This window comes from Pseudorasbora parva, chromosome 6 (genome assembly GCF_024679245.1).
Source record: "Pseudorasbora parva isolate DD20220531a chromosome 6, ASM2467924v1, whole genome shotgun sequence".
Lineage (NCBI taxonomy): Eukaryota > Metazoa > Chordata > Actinopteri > Cypriniformes > Gobionidae > Pseudorasbora > Pseudorasbora parva.
In genome coordinates this window covers 33,447,518-33,473,853 of record NC_090177.1, presented here as the reverse complement: position 1 = coordinate 33,473,853, position 26,336 = coordinate 33,447,518, and the positions used below count along the sequence as shown (strand labels likewise).

General features: G+C 37.8%; 1 protein-coding gene across 4 annotated transcripts in view; it reads right to left on the bottom strand.

Moving 5' to 3' along the window:
* Positions 1-26,336, bottom strand: part of ndrg3b (ndrg family member 3b) — a 103,020-nt gene that overhangs the window by 2,433 nt on the left and 74,251 nt on the right. For 2 of the 4 annotated variants that reach the window (XM_067446724.1, XM_067446726.1), the window contains 14 exons: positions 19,973-20,078; positions 18,146-18,266; positions 16,519-16,581; positions 16,282-16,342; positions 13,248-13,334; positions 12,658-12,714; positions 12,472-12,575; positions 12,306-12,371; positions 12,164-12,215; positions 9,897-9,944; positions 9,445-9,480; positions 9,297-9,348; positions 8,833-8,850; positions 2,094-2,132 (listed from right to left, as the gene is read on the bottom strand). In XM_067446724.1, the coding sequence (XP_067302825.1) occupies positions 2,094-2,132; positions 8,833-8,850; positions 9,297-9,348; positions 9,445-9,480; positions 9,897-9,944; positions 12,164-12,215; positions 12,306-12,371; positions 12,472-12,575; positions 12,658-12,714; positions 13,248-13,334; positions 16,282-16,342; positions 16,519-16,581; positions 18,146-18,266; positions 19,973-20,078 (910 nt within the window). The remainder of the gene's footprint in view (positions 1-2,093; positions 2,133-8,832; positions 8,851-9,296; positions 9,349-9,444; positions 9,481-9,896; positions 9,945-12,163; positions 12,216-12,305; positions 12,372-12,471; positions 12,576-12,657; positions 12,715-13,247; positions 13,335-16,281; positions 16,343-16,518; positions 16,582-18,145; positions 18,267-19,972; positions 20,079-26,336) is intronic. The other 2 variants (XM_067446725.1, XM_067446727.1) reach the window with 2 other exon arrangements.

Below are 26,336 nucleotides of genomic sequence, written 5' to 3'. Positions count from 1 at the left end.
CCAAAACAATGCTGTGTGCTGGCCTAAATGCACTTGTTGTATGCACGTAGCCTACATATGCTATTTGTATGATATATAGTATTTGACCAGCTGAGATCTCGTGAAGCGTGTAAAGGAGTCAAAACAGTGACAGGAATCCCTCTTATCCCACACACAAATGAAGATCTGCTGCGAGGAGACGCGGTTCTGACGCCTGTACGAATTGTGAAGGCCAACATCACGACTGTGACAAAAAGACACATTGTGTGCTTGAGCATTATGTCTTTTTAGGGTCACAACTTGTAACAGGATTTCCTGTTTTCGGTTAGTTTACATGTCTTTGGTGTGTGTTGCGTTTATATTTCATTTGAACCGCGCCAGAGTTTGTTTGGAAGTAGGCCGAGATCCATCTTTGTCCACTTGTTTGGTGCGCACCAGGGTTCAGATGGCAGCATTCACATGTTTAAATGAACTGCACGCAGAGAGCAAATCGAAGGGTTTTTTATTAAAAATCAAACATGCCAAGCGTGAACACACCCGTGAACACACTACTTGAAGATGATTGTATCTGTGACTTACTGTAATTACTTTAAGTTATGTGGCATTTTGTGTGTCGGCTTGCTGAAGAGATATTCAGTTACTCATCTGCGTCCTTTCTAGCCTATAACACGTTCTCTCACGCTTATTTTTCAACATTTTAGAAGTAGTAAAATTTACATGTCTGGGTTTCAACAACCAGACGCATTTACCCCATTCATTTCTGACCACCTCCAGAAGTGGTTTAGTGATCAGATTTAAAAGTCTTGAAAGCCTTTCAGGGGGAATTTACACCTGTGGTCTTTTCACGATCAGATAGCTCTCCGATCAGAGAAAATGCATGAAGTGACCATGTGTAAACAAGATGTATTGAAAAATCTCAAATGCCCATCAGTTACACATTGACTTGCTACTTTAATACACTACGATTCAGAACAAAGTAACTGTTCTCATATATTATACACGATGGATAGTATGCAAATTTGGGATTCAGATCTAAACACAGAAAGGTCTCTTCTGAATCCATAGTCTAAATAGAGTGCTGCAAGGATTATGCTTATTTATAGGCAAGCCCAAGAACTTCGGATCACAGCGGTTCCCTCAACTAGGATTTTTCCATTGGTTTTTGGATTGATGCAGAAAATGGGCTTGTGAAGCTCTTTGAATTGTTTATCTATACAAGCTTCACAGAGACAAACTTCTATAGATTTTGAAGCCTAAATACAATCCCCAGAAGTAAAAGGATAAATGTAGACTATAAACGAACTACACCAAACTGCATGACTTCAACGTCACCATCACTAGCTCAATCTTTCTTGAAAATCTACAAGTTGCAAAGTTTGCAAGAGTGCGAGTATAAACACTGCAAATCTGTAAAAGTGGAGTAGTGAGTAGACTTCTCTTGATGTCCCCACAACCTCTGTAGTCCCATTTACAGTAGCCCCTTTTTAAGACGCATAAACGCTTGGAAAAAAAATCACAAGTGGGCTAAAATACTGATGTATTTTATGTCATAGACCTTATTTCAAGCATTTAACCAAAAACCCATTCAAAAAACCCATTGACTTTAGGATGATGGAATTGTATTAATTCCAAACTGTTTCCAGGTTTTAGGACTCATTCCTGCAGCACTCTCTTAATAAATCTCAGACTCAACCACCGTTTGGACACTGCAGTCATTATTCTCCCAGGAAGGAAAGAGAATCCTCGTGTCCGGATCAAGCTCAAATTCATTTTTACCGTTGCAGCAAAATGAATAGGCAACTTCAGACAATGCAGAATGTGGCATGCAAAGTCAAATGCATGTTCCTAGGAGAATCATAAAAGAACATAAGATCTGTTGATTGTGGACAGTGTGCACAAACACATTCTCTCAGACAGCTTATAATCAAATACAAACATTGACAACAAACCCACATGTCTATTCACCATGCTTCAAACGTTGTGATGCAGAGACACAAAGACATTTGTATGCACGTGATTGGGACAAGGACGGACAGACAGTGAGGAAAGGAAGCACGAGAAGTTGAGATGACAGGCTTAGGTGCAGCTAAAGGTGCTGGCTGATCTCCTGGTACCTGATTCGCTGTTCAGGTGGCTGAGTAGCACATGAGGGACTGTTGGCATTGGTTGTAGGAGGTAAAGAAAGAAGATAGGGAAAGGGAATGCACAAGGAGGAGGAAACATATGGGACAGAGGAAAGGGAGAGATTATTTGGTAGTACTTTTTGAAAGAGAGAGGATGGAGAAACGGAAAGATTAAGCAGAAGACTTAAAGGAGAGAATTGGGGATGTTAGATTGGGTGATGGGAATAGCCTTGACAGTTAGTTTGTGTTTACAAATATTTAAAACGCAAGAAAAGTGGCAGCCACAGGCCAGGGAAACTTTTCTGAATAGTTATGATTCCCTTTTGTACATATCCGATTATTATTTTATAAAGGTATTCAAACTCAGCTGTCAAGGATATTCACTCCAAATCAAACTAAATGTGGTGAGACAAGACTTCAATCACTATTACGGTCTCATTCATACAGCACTTTAACCTAAAAGCTATTTTTGTCTTGGTTTGTGTATACATTTCAGAATGTGGTAAAAGACAATGAAAATCTGAAAGTACAGAAAGAGAAAGTGAGATATATTCTGTAGAAGGGAAACTGTCTGCTGCTGGGATAGTCCCTCAAGAGAGCGGATTTTTGAGGGGTGAAACTAAATAACAAACCCTAAACAGTAACACAAAAAAAGAAAGAACAAAGCACACTTAATAGACTCAAAACACAAAGTGGAAATTACCGGGGGTACCCTCCCTACCTTCTACTCACACACAAACATGTCAATGACAGAAGCAACCAATGTATATAACGCTCTCCAAATGACTCAATCTGCATTTGCTAATATTTCCATAGACAAAAGAATCACACCCCTACAGATGTATGTTAGGTACTTTTCCTGTCTGAAACAAAAGCTTACATATGAGGAGTCAAATTTTACTAAAAGAATACAGAACACAAGATTAAAATGCACTGGTGTTTTGCGATGCATTACATTAAAATGGGTCATATAATGCCATTTTTGTACTAGTTAATATGATTCTTTAGTGTCTAAATGAAAACTTTGTAATATACTTTAATTAAAAATGATTATTAGTATTGTAAGAAAACACTCATTTTACCTGGTCAAAAACTGCTCTGTTTTCAGCAAGCCATTTCAGTGCATACAGCTTTAAATGATAATGAGCTTTGCTCACCCCGCCCCTCTTTTCTGTGGGCCGGTTTGAGAAACACGCATGGAGTTGTTGCCTTGACAACAGTGGAGGGGAAAGAATGGCGACAGGAGTCTCTAAGGATACTTCTGTTCAACTGTATCAATTTGATCTGGAGTCGGACCCGGGACAAGATGACAGCTCCAACAAAATTCGCCAATTAAGGCTCGAACAGAACGCTTCTGAATGGTTGGTTAACGTAATGTCACTATCTGACTATGTTTGTGGCAGGGTAACATTAGTGTAGTGAGATATATACGTATACGTTAGTTCATTGACAGATTGATGTTATACCTAATGCCAATAAAAACTTTTTATCTGTAAATCTCGGTTAGTCAGTGATGCGTAACGTTATCTACCGTAAATCCTCTAATATTGGCCTGTATTCCATTAGCGGCCGGGTCTCCAACATTGGCCGGTCTCGCTGTAACCGAAGGTAAATAAAGGCCGGTCTCTAATAGCGGCCGGGGGTATTATTAAAACCAACGTTTTTCTGGGCAGGCCTCAACATCAGGGGCGTAGCCAGCGGACGGGCCTGACAGGCACAGGCCCCCTCAGTTTATTATACAGATATAATAATATTTGTTAAATTACAGTTGTTTAAATTATTTTAACATAATTACAAAATTATTATAACATCTCAAATACTAGAATAATTAAAAAATAGTTTTTTACAGTCAATTTTTTTTTTTTTTTGCATGATGTTTGATTGACAGCTGTGTTAAGGCAATAGTCTGTCTCATGTATGTGACGCGGCTCGTGCCTGTGACTTCATGAAGTGCGTTTACCTATTCACTTAGCCTGTAATTTGCAGTTGTGTGATAGAGAAACAGCAGCGATGCAAATTTCTATAAAAAGGACTTTAAAAAAACGCGTTGACGTGGGAGAGAACCCATCCATCAGGCCGCAAGTAACGTTAAGACTTTTCCATTGCATGTGCGAGGATGACAGATGCGCAGCGGAACGTGAGGAGGACGAAGAGGAGCTGTACAATAATGAACTTGTTGTAGAGGCTGGCGCGAGTGATGAGGAGTTTACAGGGAGAGATGAAAAGGAGGAGGAAACTGAGGAGGACGAGGATTAAACCAGGGTATATACAGCAATCCTTAAGTTAAATTTACTACTTTTTAATACCTTTTTCACTACCTTCAGAATATTTTTTAAAACCATCACGACACTGAATTGCAAGTGTTAATCAGCGACCTTTCTATTATTTACACAGATTTTGACATATATAACATACAAAAAAAGAATAGATTTAGAATCGACACCAGGAGGAAATCTGTGATAAGTTATCATTCAGACACAGTAAAATAGATCTCAACATTCACAATGGTTGGTTAAGGAGAAGCATTACTACATACACATCTGATTTCAATTAATAATTGGTAATTCAGCAATTAAATTATTTAGTGTTTTTTTTCCAACAACAAAACCTGAGCCAAATATTACATTTCTATAACTGTGATAAGTTGTTGAATTTAACAAAATACTAAAAACTAGTGCTGTTAATCGATTAAAAACTTTAACTAGATTAATCAGACATTTTTTCTGTGATTAATCGCAATAAAAAAAGAAATGTTTTTGTACGTTTTTAATATATTTTTTAATATAATAATTTCACAGTTAATCAAATTAATGTAGAAACAACATAAAGACAGTCTATTTTAAATACTTGTTTAAATGGCATCTTTTTATGAATGAAGGCCAGTATTACTGATATTAATACAGCTACTGATTTTTTTTAAATATTTTTTTTTTACATTTATTATTAGGCTTCAAAAATATAACAGTTTTTAATTTAAGTAAACTTAAAACAATGCTAACATAAACGCATAATAAATGTCATGTTTACTCTTGCCCTTCCTGTCTTAACAGTTAGGAAATATACAGAAATTTAATAAAGTTATCAAAGTTATATGTAGTCTGCACTGCATAAACTATAAATTAAATAGTTAATCCTTATTAAAGCTACAAAAGTTATTTAGTCAAGAGCAGCGAGTCATTTTCTCTGTTCCCTGACAGGAAGCTTTATTGGCTGCTGCCCCTTTAAGAGCAGACAGACACGCGGATCTCACTGTCTATGGATCGCGCCTCATTCTCTCACAACTCTTTTTGTTCATTTTAGACTTTATATAAATCATTTAAGATTGCTCTAATGAGGACAGTCGTTGGAGATATGCCTTGAGGCAAGTCTACAATAAAACGTAAGCCAGCCACTTCTGTTGAGCGCGCAGTGTTCTGAGATGATGCCGAACGACCGCTGAATATGACGTCAGCATCAAACATACGCCGAGACGGAGACGATTATTTGATTATGTGCCCAGATATGCTAAAGCCCATATTTAAACGAACTAATGCGAACGCAGATAGAATTTCAATCAGAATAGGACACCTGAGAGTCTGAAAAAATAATACCTAGTTTGGAAAAAAATAATACCTCTGAGACCACATTTAACACTTTTAATGGCCTTAAATTTGGCAATTTTGATTTATCACTTTTTAATACTTTTTAAAACCCCGCGGACACCCTGTAAACAGAGTTGGAGGATTTCTTTTTTTACTTCAAACCAAAACAAGACCGGAATGGTTAAACTTTGTAACGGTAAGGTGTCCGTTGCCTTTTGTTATGAATTGCTATGCTTGCTATGTATTTGTTACCATATTTCTACACTGGAATTTAGCCTAAATAACCGGTATTTGTTGTTAATGTTCTGTATGCATACCATAATGTTATGGTAACTGTACGTTTTCAATAAATGAACCTAGTATTTTATAGGTTGAAATAGACGCAAAATCTCATTTTTATTCATTCTACTGGTAGTTTGATTTGCTCAAACAGAAATTGAGGCCTGCCTCTAATTCTGGCCTCCTTCCAATAAAGGCCTGGACCGCGATGCGCTTGAGTAAAATAAAGGCCCGGGCCTATATTAGAGGATTTACGGTATGCATTGTAATAACTGTTACAACACAATTTTTTTACAGTAACAGACATTGTTATAAACCATCTACAAAAGTTAGCTTAGTGTAGTGTTACCACATCCACGTTAACTTTATCACTAACGTACGCAGTTTGTAATAACACAATAACCATAACGCATTGTTCATTATAAATGTGGGATTATAAATTATATTGAGAAAGTCCTACATAGGTAGCATGCCGTGATGTAAGTTAACTTATCCTGTAAACTTTACCCGCATTTATCGTGAAGCGTGCAAGCGTTTGAAACTACACTCACATCTTCAGGAGGTGCAGCAGGAACACGAATAGCTGGTGCTGATCCGTTTTTCAGGAGCAGCTTCTTAGCCAAAAACAAAACTTCGAAAACAAATCTCAGCCACTGCTTCTTCTGCGATTTGGATTTAGGGACATCAGTATGACTGCTGTGTTCATTATTACACCCAAGATCAGAACACAACAATCGCTAAGATGCCATTCTGCTCCAGTGTATCCACAATGGCGGACTATGATGAGCTCGCTCAGGGCAGGTCTAAGATGAAACGCTGCTTGTCAATCAACAGTTGTGGGAGGAGTGTGTGTGACGTCACACGGTTGAACGGCTTGATGTGACACAGGAGAAAAGATAAGGAAATAAAATAAAAAAAAACACTAGATGGATTTTTATCATTATAGGATGGTTGTGTACACGCACTACCAACACACATTTTCATACAATCAGCTTGTAAAAGTGCATGTACCATTATATGACCCTTAAACAATGAAACTGCCATGCATTGATTATGGATTTTATTAATTAATAAATAGAGAAGAGAGAAATAATGAATACATATTAATAGATAATTACTGTAATAATTCACAACGTATTTGCATAATTTAAAATTCATGTACTGTGAATGTAAAATATGGCCCGGACTGTTGTTATATAGTCTGTTTTATAGTTTTTTCTTACTATTTATGACATTATTGTTTAATTAGTCAATAGTATTATAAAATTACAGCACAATCGTTTATTTTAACTGACCACATTTCAGAATCACTTAATAATAAAAATAATAATGACCAAATTTCAGAATCACTTATAATAATTAAGTACAGAGCAAGTTGTAATGTAAAAATAAAGTGTTTTGGATTACATTCAGAATTAAAGGCTCAAATCTTACAGAGCGAGTTTTTCTTCCTGATGGAGGGCTGTATTTTTCAGTACAAACACAAAAATATAGACTTATAAAAGGTCAACCCTTCAACCGGATTAGATTGCTGATTATGAAGGAGGAATGTGACTAATCGCGTCAAAACGTGAGCATTTTCAAATGAGTCAGATCGCTTGCGATCACGTTCCTCTCACACTCAGAACACACCTAATAACTAATAACTGTTGCTAGTCGTGTTGAATATGTCAGACAGAAACTGTCTCTGGAAAATCAGATCAAAAGATTAGCATGGGTGCACTAGTGCTAAAAAGTCTGAGTTAATAAATAATAAATAAATACTTCCAAATAAACAAGGATACATTAATTCATCAAAAGTGACTAAACCAACAAAAAGTGACATTTATAATGTGACACTTATTTCAAATAAATGCTGTTCTTTTAAACTTTCTATTCAAAGAATTCTGAAAAAAATTGTAACATGTTTTCCATAAAAATATTGCGCAGTACAACCGTTTAAAACATTGATAGTAACATTACTAATAATAATTACTATAATGTTTCTTGATCAGCAAATCAGCATATCATAATGATTTCTGAAGGATCACATGACACAGACACTTTAAGTAATGATGCTGAAAATTCAGATTTGATCACGGGAATAAATTACATTTTAAAATATATTCAAATAGAAAATTATTTTAAATTAATTAATTATTAATTTTAAATTGTAATAATAATTCACAACTTCTTTCAACAATATTAAAAACCTATAACATCAAAATCTTATCATTTATCATCTTATCATCCCATTTGAAAGGATAGAGCTCTTTAAAATGAACGATCCTGTTGGGTTAGTTATAATTATTATTGGCCATAACGGCAAACAAAGCCTAAAATATTGATACTGTTGACAGAATACCACTGGCTGGTATGTTAAAATGTTTTCAAATTGATGTTAGACCCCTAAAAGTGAATGTATATATGTAAATATTTTAAGGAGCTTATGGATATTAGAGTGCATTTCATTTACTAGGTATGTCAGGTGCGATTTGTACATAAATTAACTATTAATAACCATCTAAATTTTTGAGATTGAGAGAACTTATGGGATTCTTTATAGACTTACCAAAACCTGTTGCGGAAACAAACTGAAAGTTCAATGCAGAAAGTTCAGCTCAGTGGTGCAAGAGGTTCAGAAATCACACACTTCACATTTAAAATTCAGACTATTTCAGCTCTGTCTATTCAAACAATAGACAGAGCTGAATGAAGCCGAGGTTTGAACGCTTGAGGTTTTTCAGCATGTTTCCATGCTATACAAATCAATGTGCAGTCAACAGATTTTTTTAGGGCACAAAAGTTATTAAACCTGAAGATTAGAGAAGGTTTGTCACACAAGGCTCATGCTACACAACATGCTCTTAGAGGAAGACTAGTGTACTTACACGCTGAAGAGCGCATCACTGACAGCCACACGGAAGACAAGTCATGTGTTAGTGCGGCCGAGGGCTGATCTGAGACCTGCTTTACTTAAGAATACTGGCCTGATGCTTTTGTAGCCAATCAGATCAGCAGTGGATAAAGATTATGATTATTAACATCTGAGGGCCCATGTTTCTTTGAACATGCAGGGTTTGTTCTCTCACCCTTCAATTCCTCATATTCCTGCTGCTGTTAGATGTTAATATATTTATGACGTACACTTTTAAAGCACTGGGGACATACGTAATGCAAGTTGAGATGATGCTGATATCTCTCTAACAACAAGATGCTTTCAGACACGAAATGCAAACGAGACAAATTCATACAAACAGTGATGATAAATATACAGTAAACTGAGAAAGATGATACAATCAAACGTTCAACATTAAAGTAGGCCTATGAGAAGAGAAAGAGGACAGATACTTACTGTAGCCCATTCCCTGGACAAAGTACTTGAAAGCCTCAGCGAGTTTACCCGGCTAAAAATAGAAAACATCCACATTTAATAGTCCAAACTATGTCAAACTGATGCTATGGTAGACATACCGGGTAATGGTGTTGTCTTTTATTCTTACTTGGACAACTTGGGGAAGTCCACCACAATCTGCCATCTGAAGAAAGGAGGAGAGGACAATAATCAATTTAATAATTCATTCTGTCAAAATGAAAGGCCAAAAAACAAAACAGGGATGCAAACTCATCAGGGGTCAAAAAGGTGACAAAGGGGGGCCTGAACTAGTAGATACAAGAAATAAGCAGCCTAGTTGACTGGCACAGAGTATTTTATGACTTTAACGTAAATGATCACTACTTTTAAAAGAATTTTAAAGACAATCAATATTCGATTTTTTCAAAGGCTTAACAATACAAACTAGTCTTTTTTATATAAAAAGCATGCATCTGAAATACTCCCCCATCCCTGCATAATAACAAAATATATATTGGAACCAAAAGGACACTTTTTGCAGAAAGATGACAAGATTGCATCCCTGAATGAAAAAAACTAGGAGGGGAAAAGCTGCCATGCCTTGAGTAAAGTAGTCTTGGTTGGATTTAACCTCGAGTTGCATTCAACCTGTGAAAAAACAGATACAATCTCACTATGTCAGTTTAGAAACTGAATTGAATGTATAAGCAGACAAAATGACCAACTATGCACTAAACCAAACTATTTAAAGTGCCACGCTTGTGTTTTTATAAGGGAAACTGAGTAGGTGCCACATATTTAAGTACAACCTAAGCAGTTACCCTATAAAGGATTTTAACACAAATGGGATTGCTGTATTGACCAATCAGTATCCTGCATAGGGATGGGCACCGAAACCCCGTATTAAATGAGCCCCGGTGCTAAATTATGAAAGACCGCAGTATCGATAAGCTCTGCCGCTATCGGTTCTGCTGTCGGTACTGGAGCAATGAAGAAAATACACTTACTATTTATTATTGCTACATGTTATATTGCGAATTCTATATTGCCAGCCGTTTCTATAAACAAAAATATTAAACTATGTGTTACATTGTACCACATAGTTTACGGAAGGTCTTTGTATGGGCCGTACGGGCTCTTCTCCCGGTAGGGTGTGCGCGGGCATGACTAGAGCGAGACAGGAAATGCACGCCCATAAACACTCACTCAGGTGCAGATCCACTCGTCTGTGCAACACTTCTGTCGCACCGCGCTCCCTATGGGTGACGTTAAACGGCTTTAACGTGTTCGCATAGCATTCCGGGAAGGCAGCGCTGCATTTGAACCGATTTGAACGCAGAAATGACGGGAAGCTTCACAACATCGCTTCAGTCGCGTCGCAAAGTGAATCTCCAATCGTCACTGCTGTCACAGGACTTCACCAAATCAACAGTCTTACCAAAGAAGTGTTTCTGACGGAACGGTCCCGGCGATAAAGGTTCGGTCCTGCTTTGGAAACAGCCGGTGAGTAAAACTGCTTCAAATGTCTATGCTGTTGGCTATCGTTGCGTGAGTAAACATCAGTAAACAACATGATTGTGTATAACGTTAGTTAATTTATCAATGGAGCATCGATCTATGGTGTGTGTTGAAAATACATTTGTTTAGCTGACCAATATAGGTGTCAGTTTGTTTATTGTAAAACCACCCAAACATAAACCTAGCGTTCTCACAAAGCGTGCTTCGTCATTCAAATGCGTTACTCCATTGTTGTTCTATGTATAACGTTACACTAGTCTGACGTGCAAAACCGTTTTGCTCGCTACTGCTAAGGTTTAGTCGCATACAATAGTTCATAAACCAAATCATGTCATCACATACCACGAGTAAACCCACACAAATGTTGACAGTACACACCACAGAGACGGACGTCTGGATCATATATGTATTAGTTGAATCTGATTGATAGCCATGGTTCATTAGAGTAACGTTTTCTTCTCCACGCTTGAGGACGTCACCGCTTTGTGCGCACTCGTCATTCTTTAGCTCCGCCCACACGAGACGCCTCCAGGCGCTCGTTTTTTTTTTCCAGAAAGACTCGGTACAGCCTATATTTCTTTTATAAGTATAATAAAACTAAAGACTTTTCGGAGATGTGAAGGTTGCAATACTACTCTATAGGTACTCAAGATTGACATGAGATTTATGTCCCCCCCTTCTAAATGTATTTTGTATGCCATAGCCTACCTGAACAGTAATGCTAGACCTTCCAAAGATTAAAGCCCCATATTTAATTTGTATCTTTGTTTTATTGTACATTTATTTTATTTATTGGACCATTTGTTTGTACTTTGTTTCTTTGTTTTTAGCGTATGCATATAAAACACAAAAAAATAGATGTTTTATTTTAGTTTTGTTCAAACATTTCTGTTTATTTTGCTATAGATATTTTACATGTTCAGATTATAAAGCAATGTTAATTATGTTCTTACATTTTCTGTTTATTATAAAAAAAAGTATAACAAAAGAACCGATAAGGATACCGTTAAAGTACCGGATCGATAAGCAGTATCGGTAAGAGTAGTAATATTGTTAAAACCTTAACGATACCCATCCCTATTCCTTCACATTCTGCACATGTAAGGACAAGATATCTTGACACAAGTGTGTAAGCAATCAGTCATTTAGGAGTGCTTTACAACAAAGAAAAGTGAATAAAATGTTATGATGATTAGCCCTTTTCAGATGTGATGTTCCTGTTACAGTCCGAACAGAAAAGCAGTACAAGGAGACGATGAGATAAAACATACTGAGCTGTTTATAAAGCACACTGTGTTCTCTTTCCCTGGCTACAGATGCAATGGCAGTGCTTTCAATTTGTCACTCACCACAGCCTCTACCGCTGGTGATGTGTCACCAACTATTAGCAGGGAAGGACATCTAAACAGCAAGAGAAGAGAGACATAAAAGTGTAAGGAAGAGAAGACACCATGATTTAATAGCGAAGAGATCAACAACCAATTAACCTACTTCAGTGTTTTGACTGTGTCTTCATTAAGTCCCAGGATGGGCCTTTCAATCTCCAGATCTTGTCGACTATAATAAGGAGAAAAAAAGCCTGTTCAAGATCCGCACATATGACAGTGGCCACAGATCAGTGTTTGAATTGGTCCTAGATCAGGGTTGATAATGTCACCTGTTGTAGGAGTGGCAGAAAAGAGCCAGGTTGTCCTGATTGATGTCCTGAGCAATGTGCAGACGGTATGTTTGAATGATCTCCTGGTTCTCTGTCAGTTCGTCCTGAGGTAAAAAAAACTCTTAAAAGATGTTGTGTGAGAATTATTTCACATATGCTGTGATGAATCTCGTATTTAAGACTTACCGTGCTGAAATGGTGTGCCATCACAATGTCTACTAGATTGCTGGTCCATCCAGACAGCTAAAGCAGAAACACAGAGCCACAGTGGGAAGCACAAGCTTTAGATGAGATGTTTGAAGATCATACAAATCTTGTTCCCAGCACCTCCACTGACTTGAGCACTTTTTATTATTGTAGCAATCTGACCTCTAAGGTCATTATGTGCTTTGTAACAGGGAAAACCTTAAGAAGATCAAGTACACTAATCTGTTGAGAAATCTGAAGTATGGAGGAATGATTAGAGTTAGCTTGTAGCTAATAATAGAAGTATAACATATACATTTTTAGGAATAAATATACATAATAGTCAATACATAAAAGACAGTAAAAGCGAATAATTACATGAAATTATGATAATTTAAAATAACCATCTGTATCAACAGTGTTTTTTGAGTAAAGCATACAAAGACTATTGTACAAGTTTACTGTGGCATTTCCATATTATTGAATGTATCATTGGCCTACAGTCCACAGTCAAAAAAAATATTATTCTTATTATTAATTTAATAATTAACTGCATGTCTCCATGTCGGACAGAGCATTCTTAAATTTACCTTAGATGCAGCCCAGTCGATCCAGCCCTTAGCACAGGGGTCCACATTGATGAGAACCAATCCCTCCACCAGAGAAGGCTCATTCAGCTAGAGAATGATATCACATGGATCAGTCCAGCATTACGGCTAATACTGACTTTAACCCTCAGGGCAACTACTGACTGAGAGGATTAGGGGCATGACATGTAGCTGACTGAACAAACTAATGAGACAGATTCTTGACTTTCTCGTAGTATTGTTACATTTACTTGTCTGGGTCATTTGATAATCTAAATCAAACACATTATTATTGGCCTGGGAGATTTTACAGGAAACGATCATTTAAAGGGGTCTTTTAATGCCCATTTTTTTTTAAAAGTGTTTTTGTGAAGTTTTAGCTCAAAATACCCAACAGATAACTAGCATGTTAAAATTGTTACTTTTTGAGGGTGAGCAAAAACACAGTTTTTCCTGCGGCTCCTACCCCCTTTCAAGAAAAGGACGGAGCTTCAAGAGCTCATGCTTGGAGCTCCGATCACGCAGACATGCACCGAAAAAATGTCTGAAACTGTTCAGCCTTTTATGTTCAAACCGTAGTTGGACAATAACTCAAGAAGAAGTGACAACATGTAGAATGCAACAGGGCGTTTCTGAATTGGTTAGTTGATGAATTTATGTAGCAGATGTGGTGTTAACTATCTTCAAGTCATTGATTAGCATATTCTGTCATTATAATCTATAAAATGCTCATGTGGGAACTATTGTAAGATGCGAGAAGCCAGAGAAGATAGAACAGGTGTAGTTAGTTTTATTACGGTTATAACTCATGTTGTCACCGTGCTTTTATGACAGGCTATTGCATTTGTGTTAAGTACTATGGTGCAATAAAAGTGAAAAGACGACAGCTTGAGCAGACTCCCAAATGTGCTTTACCACAACAACTCTTCCTCTTCTCAACATGGCCTTTGTTGCGTGTTCCCATGGGCAGGACTTATGTAAATGTAAGGGTTAGTGATGTCACTATCTGCATCATGTTTACTTTTTGGCGAAAATGATTAATTTTGCTGGTTACTTGTTAAATAATGTTACAAGCCATGTAGCCATTTAAAGGGATAGTTCACCCCTAAAATGTACATTCTGTCATTGTCACTCTTGTCCTAACATTTCCAAGAATGTTGGGAACCAAACAACATTGGATTTATTGATTTCCACTGTATGTTGGAATCTGTTTCCGTCTGACTGGGCTTGTTTTCACCAATTGAATATGCTCAATTGATTAGAACGTCTGAGAAGTGACATGCTGTAATCTGGTGACTGTTGGCGTTGGTCTGCATCTGTGGGAGCAGTGTGAATTGACCTTAACAGTAATTAAACAAATATTATAGGACGGGAATTCAGGTAATTGCGGAACATAGAGATGCACTCAGGGGTTAACTCAGCCAGTAGACTAAAAGGTGAGTGCTGATGATGTTCTGGACAACTTAATTATTCAGTTTCACCCATAGACTGTAAAAAAATATGGACGTAGTGTCCGTGACGTCACCCATAGGATTCCGATAAGCCGCTCTGAAGCATAAAGTAGGGTCGAGCTAGGCGTTGCCATCTTGTGAGCGAGTCATCGCGTGTCACTCCCGGATAACAGAAAATGGACAAAAAGGCGGGATGTGCGCGGAGCTGAGGTGACGCAATGACTATAGACGGCAGATAAATGGCTATCCACTTGTCACCACACCCTTAATTATGCAGAACTTTAAGGCTTTCTATAACGTAAACGAATGAGTTATAAAAAAATTCACCCCCCCTCACAGTTGTCATGAAGATCAAAATTAGCCTTATAAGCCAAATCCACAATTGGTTCCAGGCTGTAAACATGTTTTCTTCTACTTTACAGTTGAGAATTTTAACATGGGGCTCAATGAGATTCTGCTCCCTTCTGGAGCCTGTCCCTAGTGGCCAGTTGAGGAATTGAAGTTTACATTACTTCCGTATTGGCTTTAAGAGAGATCGCGGGAGGTTGCCGCTTGGTTTCACCCTTAAACACGTCACATTACAGAATTAAGATGACTTGAGAACGCAACAAAGTATGCATGCAGCTTTAACCTCAGCAGTGACCAAGTAAAACTGATTGACGCGACCTCACCAAGTATAGACATCAACACCTTAACCAAGTTCCCAGTATGTCAGTGTCCGGAGCGTTGACTTCCTGCAAGGGCTCACGCTTGGTTTTAACGAAGAACTTCAGCTGTGGGCAGCTGAACAAATCTAATGTCATGTGACAGTGATCACAATGGAAAAAGTTTCCAGTTTCACACCTCTTAGTTATTCTCTCTGCATAAGGCTGTGCACCGAAGCTAGAAAGACATGCAGAGAAACGTTCCAGGCAATGCTCTTATATCACCACATGTCTACAGACAAGCACGAGATAACCAAGGTGTAATTCAAATGATTTTAAATAGTTCACACTGCCGTAGCTGTTCTGCAGAGCTGCGTAGGTGTGTGTTTGTTGGCTGTCCGATTTCACAGGGCTCTGAGCAAGAAATACGAAAATGTGCACTGCAAGCTGTTAGAAGGGTGAGAGTGTGATATGCTGGACTGAAATAATGGAGCAAGTAGTGAAAGAAGGCCATGAAAAGCCACATTCTTCAGATAATTTGAGGAAAATATCAATCATCTCTTTACACTTTGATAATAACCAGCAGGAAACATGAGAGTGAGTGTGTGTCCAAGGGAGTATGACGTCGTAATGAATGTGTTTATGAGGGTATCCATCTCCAATGTCTATGTTTGTGCATAGATGGTGAATGAGGTCTTTGTGTAGGGTGAGAGTGTGAATGCATGCGTGAACTGTGAGTTTCTTATTAAAGTGTGAGGACAGATGGTTTTACTGCAGATATACTTCAATGATCTTCACCTCTGATGAACTCAACTTCATTCAACTGCTCAAATAAACATCTAATGGCTCGTTAACACAAACTCCAACTATAGGTTATTTATAACAACATAAACTGACTAATTGGTCATTATAACAAAATAAAATGGAAGAAATTTTACTTACAGCCAGTCTAGTAAGGATATAAGCTCCTGCTCCCACACCGATACCAATCACACTGTTGATTCTGTTAAAGCATTTCAATCATCCATTAACTGGCATATATTACTTAAAACACACACACATTATTTGAGACTTTAATAGAAAGTATGTCGACCAGGATTTTGTGAACATATGGAAACTTATACTTTTTTATATACTTTTATCTAATTGTACAGGATTGGGAATCATGTTGTGACTCACTTTAGCTGGGTCAGAATTGAGGGCAGCATCTCAGCAAGCTCATCCATGGTAGGGTACTGGTACCTGAGAGAAAGAAGACGGAGACAAGAGTGACAAATTAGCCCAGCTTTTCAAGCGAATGTAAAAACACTGTCAGGCTTAGCAGTAAAGTTGTGGTTACATCAGAGGTTGCGTGCCGTTAACTGAAAGTGTTGTGTCATTGGCTGATTTTTTTTAGCAGTAATGTAAAATTATCTCCAAATTTGTTGGCAAAAAGGTGGGAGGGCAAAACAGCAATAAAACTGCAGCACAAGCCTGTCAATTTTCCATCTTAAAAACAAAAATATATGTGAACAAGATGCAAGTTTTGGGCACTTGTGATCCATATACAGTACCTGCAGCAGCATTTCAATCACTAAAAACATAGGGACGTTTTAAAACGCTTAACGTGAAAAACATTAATAGGGTGAGTTGCACCAATAAGGATTAAATTAAGCAAAGTGTAACACTAATCAAAGATTTGTTGATCAGGGTTTTATTTTAAATCAAATTCATGTTTAAACACCTAAACCAGGTAGAAAGACTATTAGGATTAAAGGGCTGATAGGGATGAACCGACACCATGCTAGATAATCCTTATTAATAATGTACAGTAATATTAAAATAGATAATTCAGTTTACACCTTTTTGATAATGATACCTGTGCAATAAGTCCATTCGTGCAATTGAGAACAACAGCAACTCAGCCACGAAGTGCTAGGCCACGTAAAAATCACAGACTGGGGTCAGCGCATGATGAGGCGCACATTGCCTAGAAGTTACCAACATTCTGCAGAGTCAATAGCTACAGACCTCCAAATATCAATGCCTGACCTCACAAATGAGCTTCTAAACCTTGTGGAACGCATTACCAGAAGAGTTGAAGCTATTATAGCTGCAACAGGTGGGCCAACTCCATATCAAACCCTATGGATTTAGAATGGGATGTCATTAAAGGTCATGTTCATGTAAAGAAAGATGTCCCAAAACTTTTGCCAATACAGTGTACGTGTATATTCCTATTAACAAGCTGTTTTACTGATGTCTTTCCACAGTTGAATCACTGAGCGATTGAGACAAAAACATATTTTGGTAAGTTGCACTGTAACTTCCAACAGACCTTCTGATGTTAGTTCAATCACGTTTATTTTGTCCTGTAACTAGTTGTAAAGTGGAAGAGATGACAGTGCACGTGTGCCCCGTCATCAAAATGACAGACAATGCAAAAATCGAATCTCAACCTCTAGGTTACATTAGAAAACTTTAGGGAAAAAAAGGTTAGTCTACTGTTGAGAAGCCTTGTTTGAAGTACAGCGCACAGAAAAGTCACTTTTGAATAAAGCAGCGTAGGAAATCTGCATGTGGAAATAATATGCCCTCACACAAACTTCTTGATTACTTCATTTCTTATTGAAATGACTGGATTTATACTTTGAAAATGTGCTGAAAAATGTACTTTGAAAATACACCAACAGGCACTGGTAAAAAAAAAAAAAAACAGCAATAGGTACACATATGAGCGATGGTTTTCATGGTGGAACATGGTGTCTAAGCTTGGATATATTATGGTTTTGAGCCAGTGTTTTGTTATTTTGGTAGTTTGTCTTACCCAGTGGGGAAAGGAGGTGCAGATTCCTGCTGGCCTGGAGCATCAACATGGACCACAGCAAAGTGCTGGGTGATCTCCTGCATGTCCTCGAAGTTAAAGAGTGTGTTGAAACATGACTTATCTGCATCGCAAGAGAACAACAAAACACTTGTTTATCATCACAGACACTTCTCAAACATGTTTTTCATAAATAAAAATAAAAAATAAAATAAAAAATCAGATCAGATCCTTTGGGTTCAAACAAGACATTTTTTAATAACTAACATTAACTACCATCATCAGTGCCCTGTAAATAATTTTTAATTTTTCTGACTTTCAGCTTGCCATTATAATATTGTATATACAACATAATAACTATAAAAGTATATACTATAGCTGTATATAAACCCGCAAAAAAAGTTTGAAAAAGTGTAGTGTTGAGATGCAAGTGAAATCGCATGCTGTCCAAGTTGGTACTATATTTGATGAGGCAACCATTAAAAAAAGTATGTTCTCTATAGTGTAAAATCCAGATGTACTACACTTGTTATGTACTATATATACACAACTATATATACACATGCACTATATATTCACAACTTCTCTCTCGTGGCCTCACTGGATAGCAAAAGCACTTCAGAAACTCTGTGAAAGTAGTATTTTTCACATACTGTTTTATAAATACTTTGAATTTCAACCTACTCATATCACATCCTGTTGTTCACCTACAGTGAGGAAAATAAGTATTTGAACACCCTGCTATTTTCTCTAAAAATCTAAAAAATAAAATCCAGAAATCACAATGTATAATTTTTTACAATATTTATTTGTATGATACAGCTGCAAATAAGTATTTGAACACCTGAGAAAATCAATGTTAATATTTGGTACAGTAGCTTTTGTTTGCAATTGCAGTGGTCAAACGTTTCCTGTCGTTTTTCACCAGGTTTCCACTCCTCCACACAGATCTTCTCTAGATCAGTCAGGTTTCCACGGAGTTTGAGCTCCCTTCAAAGATTCTCTATTGGGTATAGGTCTGAAGACTGGCTAGGCCACGCCAGAACCTTGATATGCTTCTTACAGAGCCACTCCTTGGTTATCCTGGCTGTCTGCTTCGGGTCATTGCTCTTCAATGCTCTAACTGAGGGAAGAAGGTTGTTCCCAAAATCCCATGTGCAGAAAAACACCCCCAAAGCATGATACTACCAACCCATTTTCAGGTAATTTTTCACCAAGCTGCTTGGCAATTTCCCCGTAGCTCTTTCCAGCCCTGTGGTAGTGTACAATTGTCTCTAGTGTCTTTGAACAGCTCTTTGGTCTTGGCCATGTTAGTAGTTGGATTCTTACTGATTGTATGGGGTCGACAGGTGTCTTTATGCAGCTAACGACCTCAAACAGGTGCATCTAGTTTAGGATAATAAATGGAGTGGAGGTGGACATTTTAAAGGCAGACTAACAGGTCTTTGAGGGTCAGAATTCTAGCTGATAGACAGGTGTTCAAATACTTATTTGAGCCTGTATCATACAAATAAATTGTGTTTTCTGGATTTTTTTTATAGATTATGTCTCTAACAGTGGACATACACCTACGATGAGAACTTTAGACCCCTCGAGGATTTCCAAGTGGGAGAACTTGCAAAATAGCAGGGTGTTCAAATACTTATTTTCCTCACTGTACTATATAAATGGGAAGTGGGCATATTCGGACACAGGGTTGGTCTAGCTCCAGGAAAAGGGCTGAGAAACACTGATCTAGACCCCCCGTCCCTGTCCTCTTCAAGCAGGTGAGCTCTAATGGCACATTCTGAGACCGAAACACGAGAACTTTGAGTATATGGGACAACTTACGATTGAGTCCGATGTCATGATAGGTGAGAATGACTGGCCGGTTGCCTTTAGGGGTCCCTCTCAAAGTCACGTGTAGGACACCATGAGGAGTCTCAATGTCATGCTCCTGCAACCAATCAGATAACGACGTGTGAATTACCAATAAAAGCACAAAAGCGTCAGCTGTTTCTAAATGGAGCTGTAGAGGGTTATTCCTGCAATATCTGCATGAAAATATAGAAAGAAAGGTTAAACTTATTCTTTGTAAGGAAATATCTGCCCAGCCAGTCAAAAGTCATCTCTAAATCATGGTCTCAGTGAGGACAATTTCACACAGGTAAATTAAACTTGCAACGATAGTATGTAACAACCTTTATGTAACCAGAATAATCTCACTGAGATTAAAAATCTCTTTCACAGGAGTGTCCTGGCCAAGAATGGGCAGCAATTACAAACACAAACTCACAAGACAAATCATTGAGTCTTCTTCAAGTGACTGAATAATAGATTTAAAGGGTTACATCAGCGATTTAGCATATGGATTTGTACCAGTAGAAACCCAGGAGTATATTCGAATGATTGTGCTTCCCTCTTAAGGATTTTGACACAGAGGAAGACTTGCACTTTTTGCTCAGCCATATTTATTTGAACCCAAATACATGGGCGCACAAGATAACACGTCAGCACAAGATAACACTGTGGATTAAAAACAGACCCGGAAGAAAAGGCGATGCTTAATAAAGTCGTAGTTTTTGTTATTTTCGGACCAAAATGTATTTTCGATGTTTCAAAACATTCGAACTAACCCACTAAGGTCACATATGTGGACAAGGACAGTAGTGTGCATACATTTTCAATGGAGGGACAGAAAGCTCTCGGACTAAATATAAAATATCTTAAACTGTGTTCTGAAGAAGAACGGAGGTCCTACAGGTGTGGAACGACATTAGGGTGAGTCATTAATTACATAATTTTTTCATTTTTGGGTGAACTAACCCTTTAAATACAAGGCTTAATGCTAAATCACTGAAGTAACCCTTTAAATGTTCCCTAGACATCCGAGAAAATAAGCCATTTTTCCTAGTTCAGTTCTAACAAACGGAACAAAGAATATAATTTTGAGACCGAATGGAATATTTCCCAGCACTTTTCTGTTTAATAAGACAACCTAAATATGAGGGCAACAGCCCCAGAATGTTTTTTTTAAATAAATAATTAGATACCAGTGCATTTTCCTTTTAAAGGACAGAGAAGGCCACTACTGTTATACAAAGTGAAATGATGGGTTAAAGGTTTGCAATCTGATATAAATCTTGGAGCACTATGATAAACGGCATCCAAGGGAGAGACAAGATGAGAAGAAGCAAATTGATACACTACATCACCGTAATCAAGGACAGGCAAAAAGTAACAGAAACTAACCTCTTTCTTACATTCATTGAAAAACAAAACTTGTTTTTAAAATAAAACCCAAGCATTATCTTAATTTTTTTCTTAAACTTACGTGAGAGCCAAAAGGTAATGTATAATCAATAATGATGCCAAGATAGCATATTTATATTCTTTCAACTAACAATCACATTACCTTGTAAAGTCTGGAAAGGAATCAGATAATCTACTACCTTTCTCAAACTTGAAAATACAATGAGCTTGGTTTTATCAGCACTTTAAACAAGTTTTAGTGTATAAAGCACTGGATTACATCAAAAGCCATGCTGTTGAGAAGGTGCACCACAACACATGACAGTGTCATCTGCATAAAAGTGAAAAAGGATCCGAATCCTCTACCATCATCTTGTCTGTCATCTCTCCCTACTTTCATCGCGTGATAAGTGAAATCCAACAGTTTGTGGTGTATGGAGCCAAGCAAATGTGTACTGTTTGAATATGTAGCATCTGTTGTCCAACTAAACTCAATGGTTTTATATCTATAAAAAAGCAAAAGGACAGTGGGTGTGGTACAGCGGTTGCAAAGTAATGCAATCAGTGCATGGCTGAACACAGTAACACAGTCTACCACAGCAAGCCTTTTGGGCGGAGACAGTTAACTCCTATGCTTTTTTTTAAGCTTGTTTGCAAAAGAACGAAGGTCGACGTCAGTCACCCTCTTGTGTTTCATTGTGGTGTAGGTTTCGGCCCACGGTTGATGATGTTTGTTGTAGCACATCACCACAACTACCACAGCATTATATGTCAAAGTATAAACAAAACAAAAACTGCCGCCTCGGACAAAATGGACACCTCAGCTACAAGATCACACAAACAGGATGTGGCCTGAACCACAAGAATGGCGAGAGGCTAACAGCACAATTCAAGGACTCCTAAGAACAGCAGAGCAGCAGGTCCAGCTCTAATCTCATTCCACACACAGCGTGAGGTTTCATTATTCTGGATATATCTGCCTGCAGTTCTCCAAAAGCAGCTCAGAGCCGCACCAAAGGAGGCTGACATTGTTTTGATGCCAACACACTTAACAGAAAAACACAAGACCTTAGTAACCTTAGCTGAAGGTAATAACGTGCAGGCACGCTCGTCATTGCGAGGCGAGAAGGGAGAGATCATTTCTCTCATAGTTGATGTTAACAGACACAGGCAATGTCTCTGATAGTGATGTCTTAAGCAGGAGATCTAGAAATCATGCTAGCAGCTGACACCTGAAGCAAACCACAGCAGCACCCACTGAAGGTAGCAGATTTAAAAATAGACAAGGCGGTTATGTTTGAGTGTGCACACATATCGCTCTGCATGACATCTCATGTTAAGTGACTGATGTACAATTCAAACAGTCTTCAGAAACAGGTGTTTCTACACTGGCAGTGTTTCTACACTGGACACGAGCAGCATGTGACCTGACAAAATGTGATCACTCCCCTTTATAATCAAAGCTGTGTACAATGGAAACGGCCGTTGCAACAGTTGGTGGACCCCCAGTTTCTTTTAGAAGTGGTGCACAGCTATTTGTCCATCTGAAATAAAACATTTTATTAAAATAAAAAAATAAAAAACTTTTGAATTGATTGCTAATGTATGCATTTTATCTGTTTATATAGTTAATATATTTATAATAACTTGTGTGTCTAGTGGTACACCGAATGCATATTAAAAAATTTGCGGTTGGTATGATTTTTAAAAAAATGTTTTAATGAAGCCTTTAAATGCTAAACAATGCTATTTTATTTGATAAAAAATAGATTAAAAATATAATTACAATTTACAATAATAGTTCTCTTTTTGAGTATAGTTTAAAATGCTATTTATTCCAGTGATAGTAAAGCTGAATTTTGACACTGACATCCAAATAGCCGAAACATTTGCACTATTTTTATTTTTTAAATTAATACATCTATTTTTAGACTGCAGACCTTTTTTGCATTTTTATACTGATAAAGAGGTAATTAACTGTAATACGTGCTTTGATTAAAGCTGACTTTTCAGAAAGAAACATTTCTGATTACGGTATTATTATTAATGTTGAAAACAGTTATGCTGCTTATTATGTCACTGGATTTTTTTTTTGATGGATAGAAAGTTCAAAAGAACAGCATTCATTTTAAATAGACAAATGTATACATGCAATAACACATTATAGTTTTTAATTAATGGATGCTTTTACAAGTCATAAGTACTTTAAACAGCAGCCACATAAATAACTGCTCATGTTGCATGGTCACTTGCTATTTTTCAAGAACATATTGCAACAAAAAGACTTAGAAACTAAGACAACATCACATCACAACAGTGAACAACCAGCAGCTCGACAGAAATCATAAAGCAAGCGGTTTGGATGAAGCTGAAGGTACACTCCTGGGGGAAAAAGGCTAAACACCAAGCTTTTAATTGTCTTAACCACAAATTATTGATCAAGCAAATGCACTACTTAAAGGAAATGCATGTAAGATTGTGGCCAAAACTGGTACTGCAATCACTATCCCCTCTCCCCCTGACTCGAGGTTGCCAGATATACTGCAGGATCAGCAGGAGCGTTTGTAGATCTGCAGCTGTGGTAACTAGAGTGGATCTGGCAACCTGAATGCCCAAACACTACTGACATTGTGATTGGTCGTTATGGTGGAGGGCGGAGCTTCAGGCCAAAACACAACATGACAACAACATCAGTTGTGGGCTGCAACAACAACTTTTAAACGACAATATCCTGGCCGGATACCAGACTACTGTTGTCAGTGATATAAGTATTTGAAATTAACATAATTTATTAATGTCTGGTGACATATCAGGGCCATTTTATGATCAACTGAAATACATTTCTTACATACAGTTCCTTTAAAAAGCTACAGCTAGGTCGGAAAAGCATCAAAGACAGAATATGGGAATATGGGAGTGGTTCAGCAGAGGTGTGTGGAGTGATGCATCAATGAAACACGATTTGCATGGTGATGCCCCAGAGCGATGCCTTTGAAAATATAATAATTAATGCATGTACTACAGTGAAGCATGAAGGAAGAGGTGTTGTTCTGTGGGGAGCTGCAGATATTAGTGAGCTAATTCAGTACAGGATATTGAATATTAAGAATAATGCAGAAATATTTATATACTGCACTAAATATTTATTTTTTACTTGTCTTATATTATTTTTAAGCCCAGGAATGTAGATGCGGTTTTGCCTAAGGGCAGATCAGGAATGTGTCAGGGATCTGCCAAAGACAACAGCGCTCTAGAAGATGGAAGTAAGAGAACAAGGTTATAAAGAGCTTGGACAGCTGTCAGTGTTGGATTTTGTTGTAGAAAAAGCCCAAATCTCATCCAAACACAAGTACCTGTCTCTCATCACTTGTCTGCAAACAGCCGAGACAGACACCACACATCATGACAACCTCTTAGATCAGCTACAAAATTGCACTGGTGTTTGGGGACATGCGTTAAATATGCGTATGTAAGATTGTGGCCAAAAATGGTACTGCAATCACTGTATAGTGGTGTATCCCCTCTCCCCCTCCCTCCTGACTCGAGGTAGCCAGATATATTTCAGGGTCCAGCAGGAACGTTTGTAGCTGCAGTTTTGGTAAATAGAGCAGATCTAGAAATACTACTGACTTTGTGATTGGTCGATAGGTGGAGGGTGGAGCTTCAGGCCAAAACACAACATGTCCAGTGACATATCAGGGACATTGAAATACATTTCTTACATACAGTTCCTTTAAGGAGATTCACCCAAAAAGGAAAATTCTGTCAAAAAAATGAAAAACCCTCATGTTGTTCCAAAACTGTACGAATTTCTTTCTGCTGAAACCAAAAGAAAAGATTTTAAAAAGTGTTGGTTAGCTGACAGTTGACGGACCCAACTGACTTCCATAATAGGAAGGAAAAAAAAACCCACTATACAAGTCAATGGGGTCCATCAACTGCTCGCTACTGACATTCTTTTGTGTTCAGCAGAAGAAAGAAAATCTTGCAGGTTATCTGTTTCTGATGCAGAAAAGCTAGTTCATGCATTCATGAGATGTAGTCTGGATTACTTTAATGCTTCATAAGCTGGTTGTCCTGCATTCTCAATAAACAAGCTACAGTTAGGCTGCATGTCCACCAAAGCGATTTTAACCAGCTGAAAATGCCTTGTTGTGGGCACTTGAGAGCGTTTTGGCAGAGCAGTGTTTGTTTAGTATGTTTTTGCAAGGATACAGAATATCCACAGAAGTATAACTAGCATCTCATTTCACAAATAGTTTGTTTCTGTACTATTTCTATATAAAAAAAAAAAAAATGGATACAAATGTAAAGAATGTGCTATAGCCCTTGTTTTAAATTAATTTGTTCCATTGTTATGGTTGTTGTCGTCTGTTGACGTTGTACAAGCAGAATGTGGCAGTTGGTCGGTGTTTTATTTGTCCCGCCTCTCCTCCACAGTGATTGGACGGTTGGGTCAAAAGTGACAGTAATGAGCATTGTGTTTTACACATTGTGTTTTTTATTGTATGAACAACAAAGTGAGATGCCAGCTGAACATCTGACCATCTCTTCCTCAGCTCACACTTTTATACAGTTCTAGCTCAAGGTTTCATGGGAGGTGCATTACTCGCCACACTTTTTGCCACAGTTGCTCTATTCATAAACTTATCTAGTCTTCTTTGTAATGGTGGCCAACTGCCACTAGTTTCTCTCTCTCATCCATTAGGCACCATTCTTTTTACAGTCACCTCCTGGTTTTTTCCACAATTATATATAAACAATGTATCATATTTGTCTGTGGGCCTTCCCCGCCTTCCCAGTACATGAGTTTCCCAGCGCTTCTCACCCATTTTCCCTTACAACTAATGTAACATCTCCTGTTTCTCACGCTTTGATGTTTCTTACAAGCGGCATACCTTGGTTTCTTCGTGCTCAGCTAAGGCCAGCTTATACTGCAGCTAAGGCCTGGTGAGGCCTACTA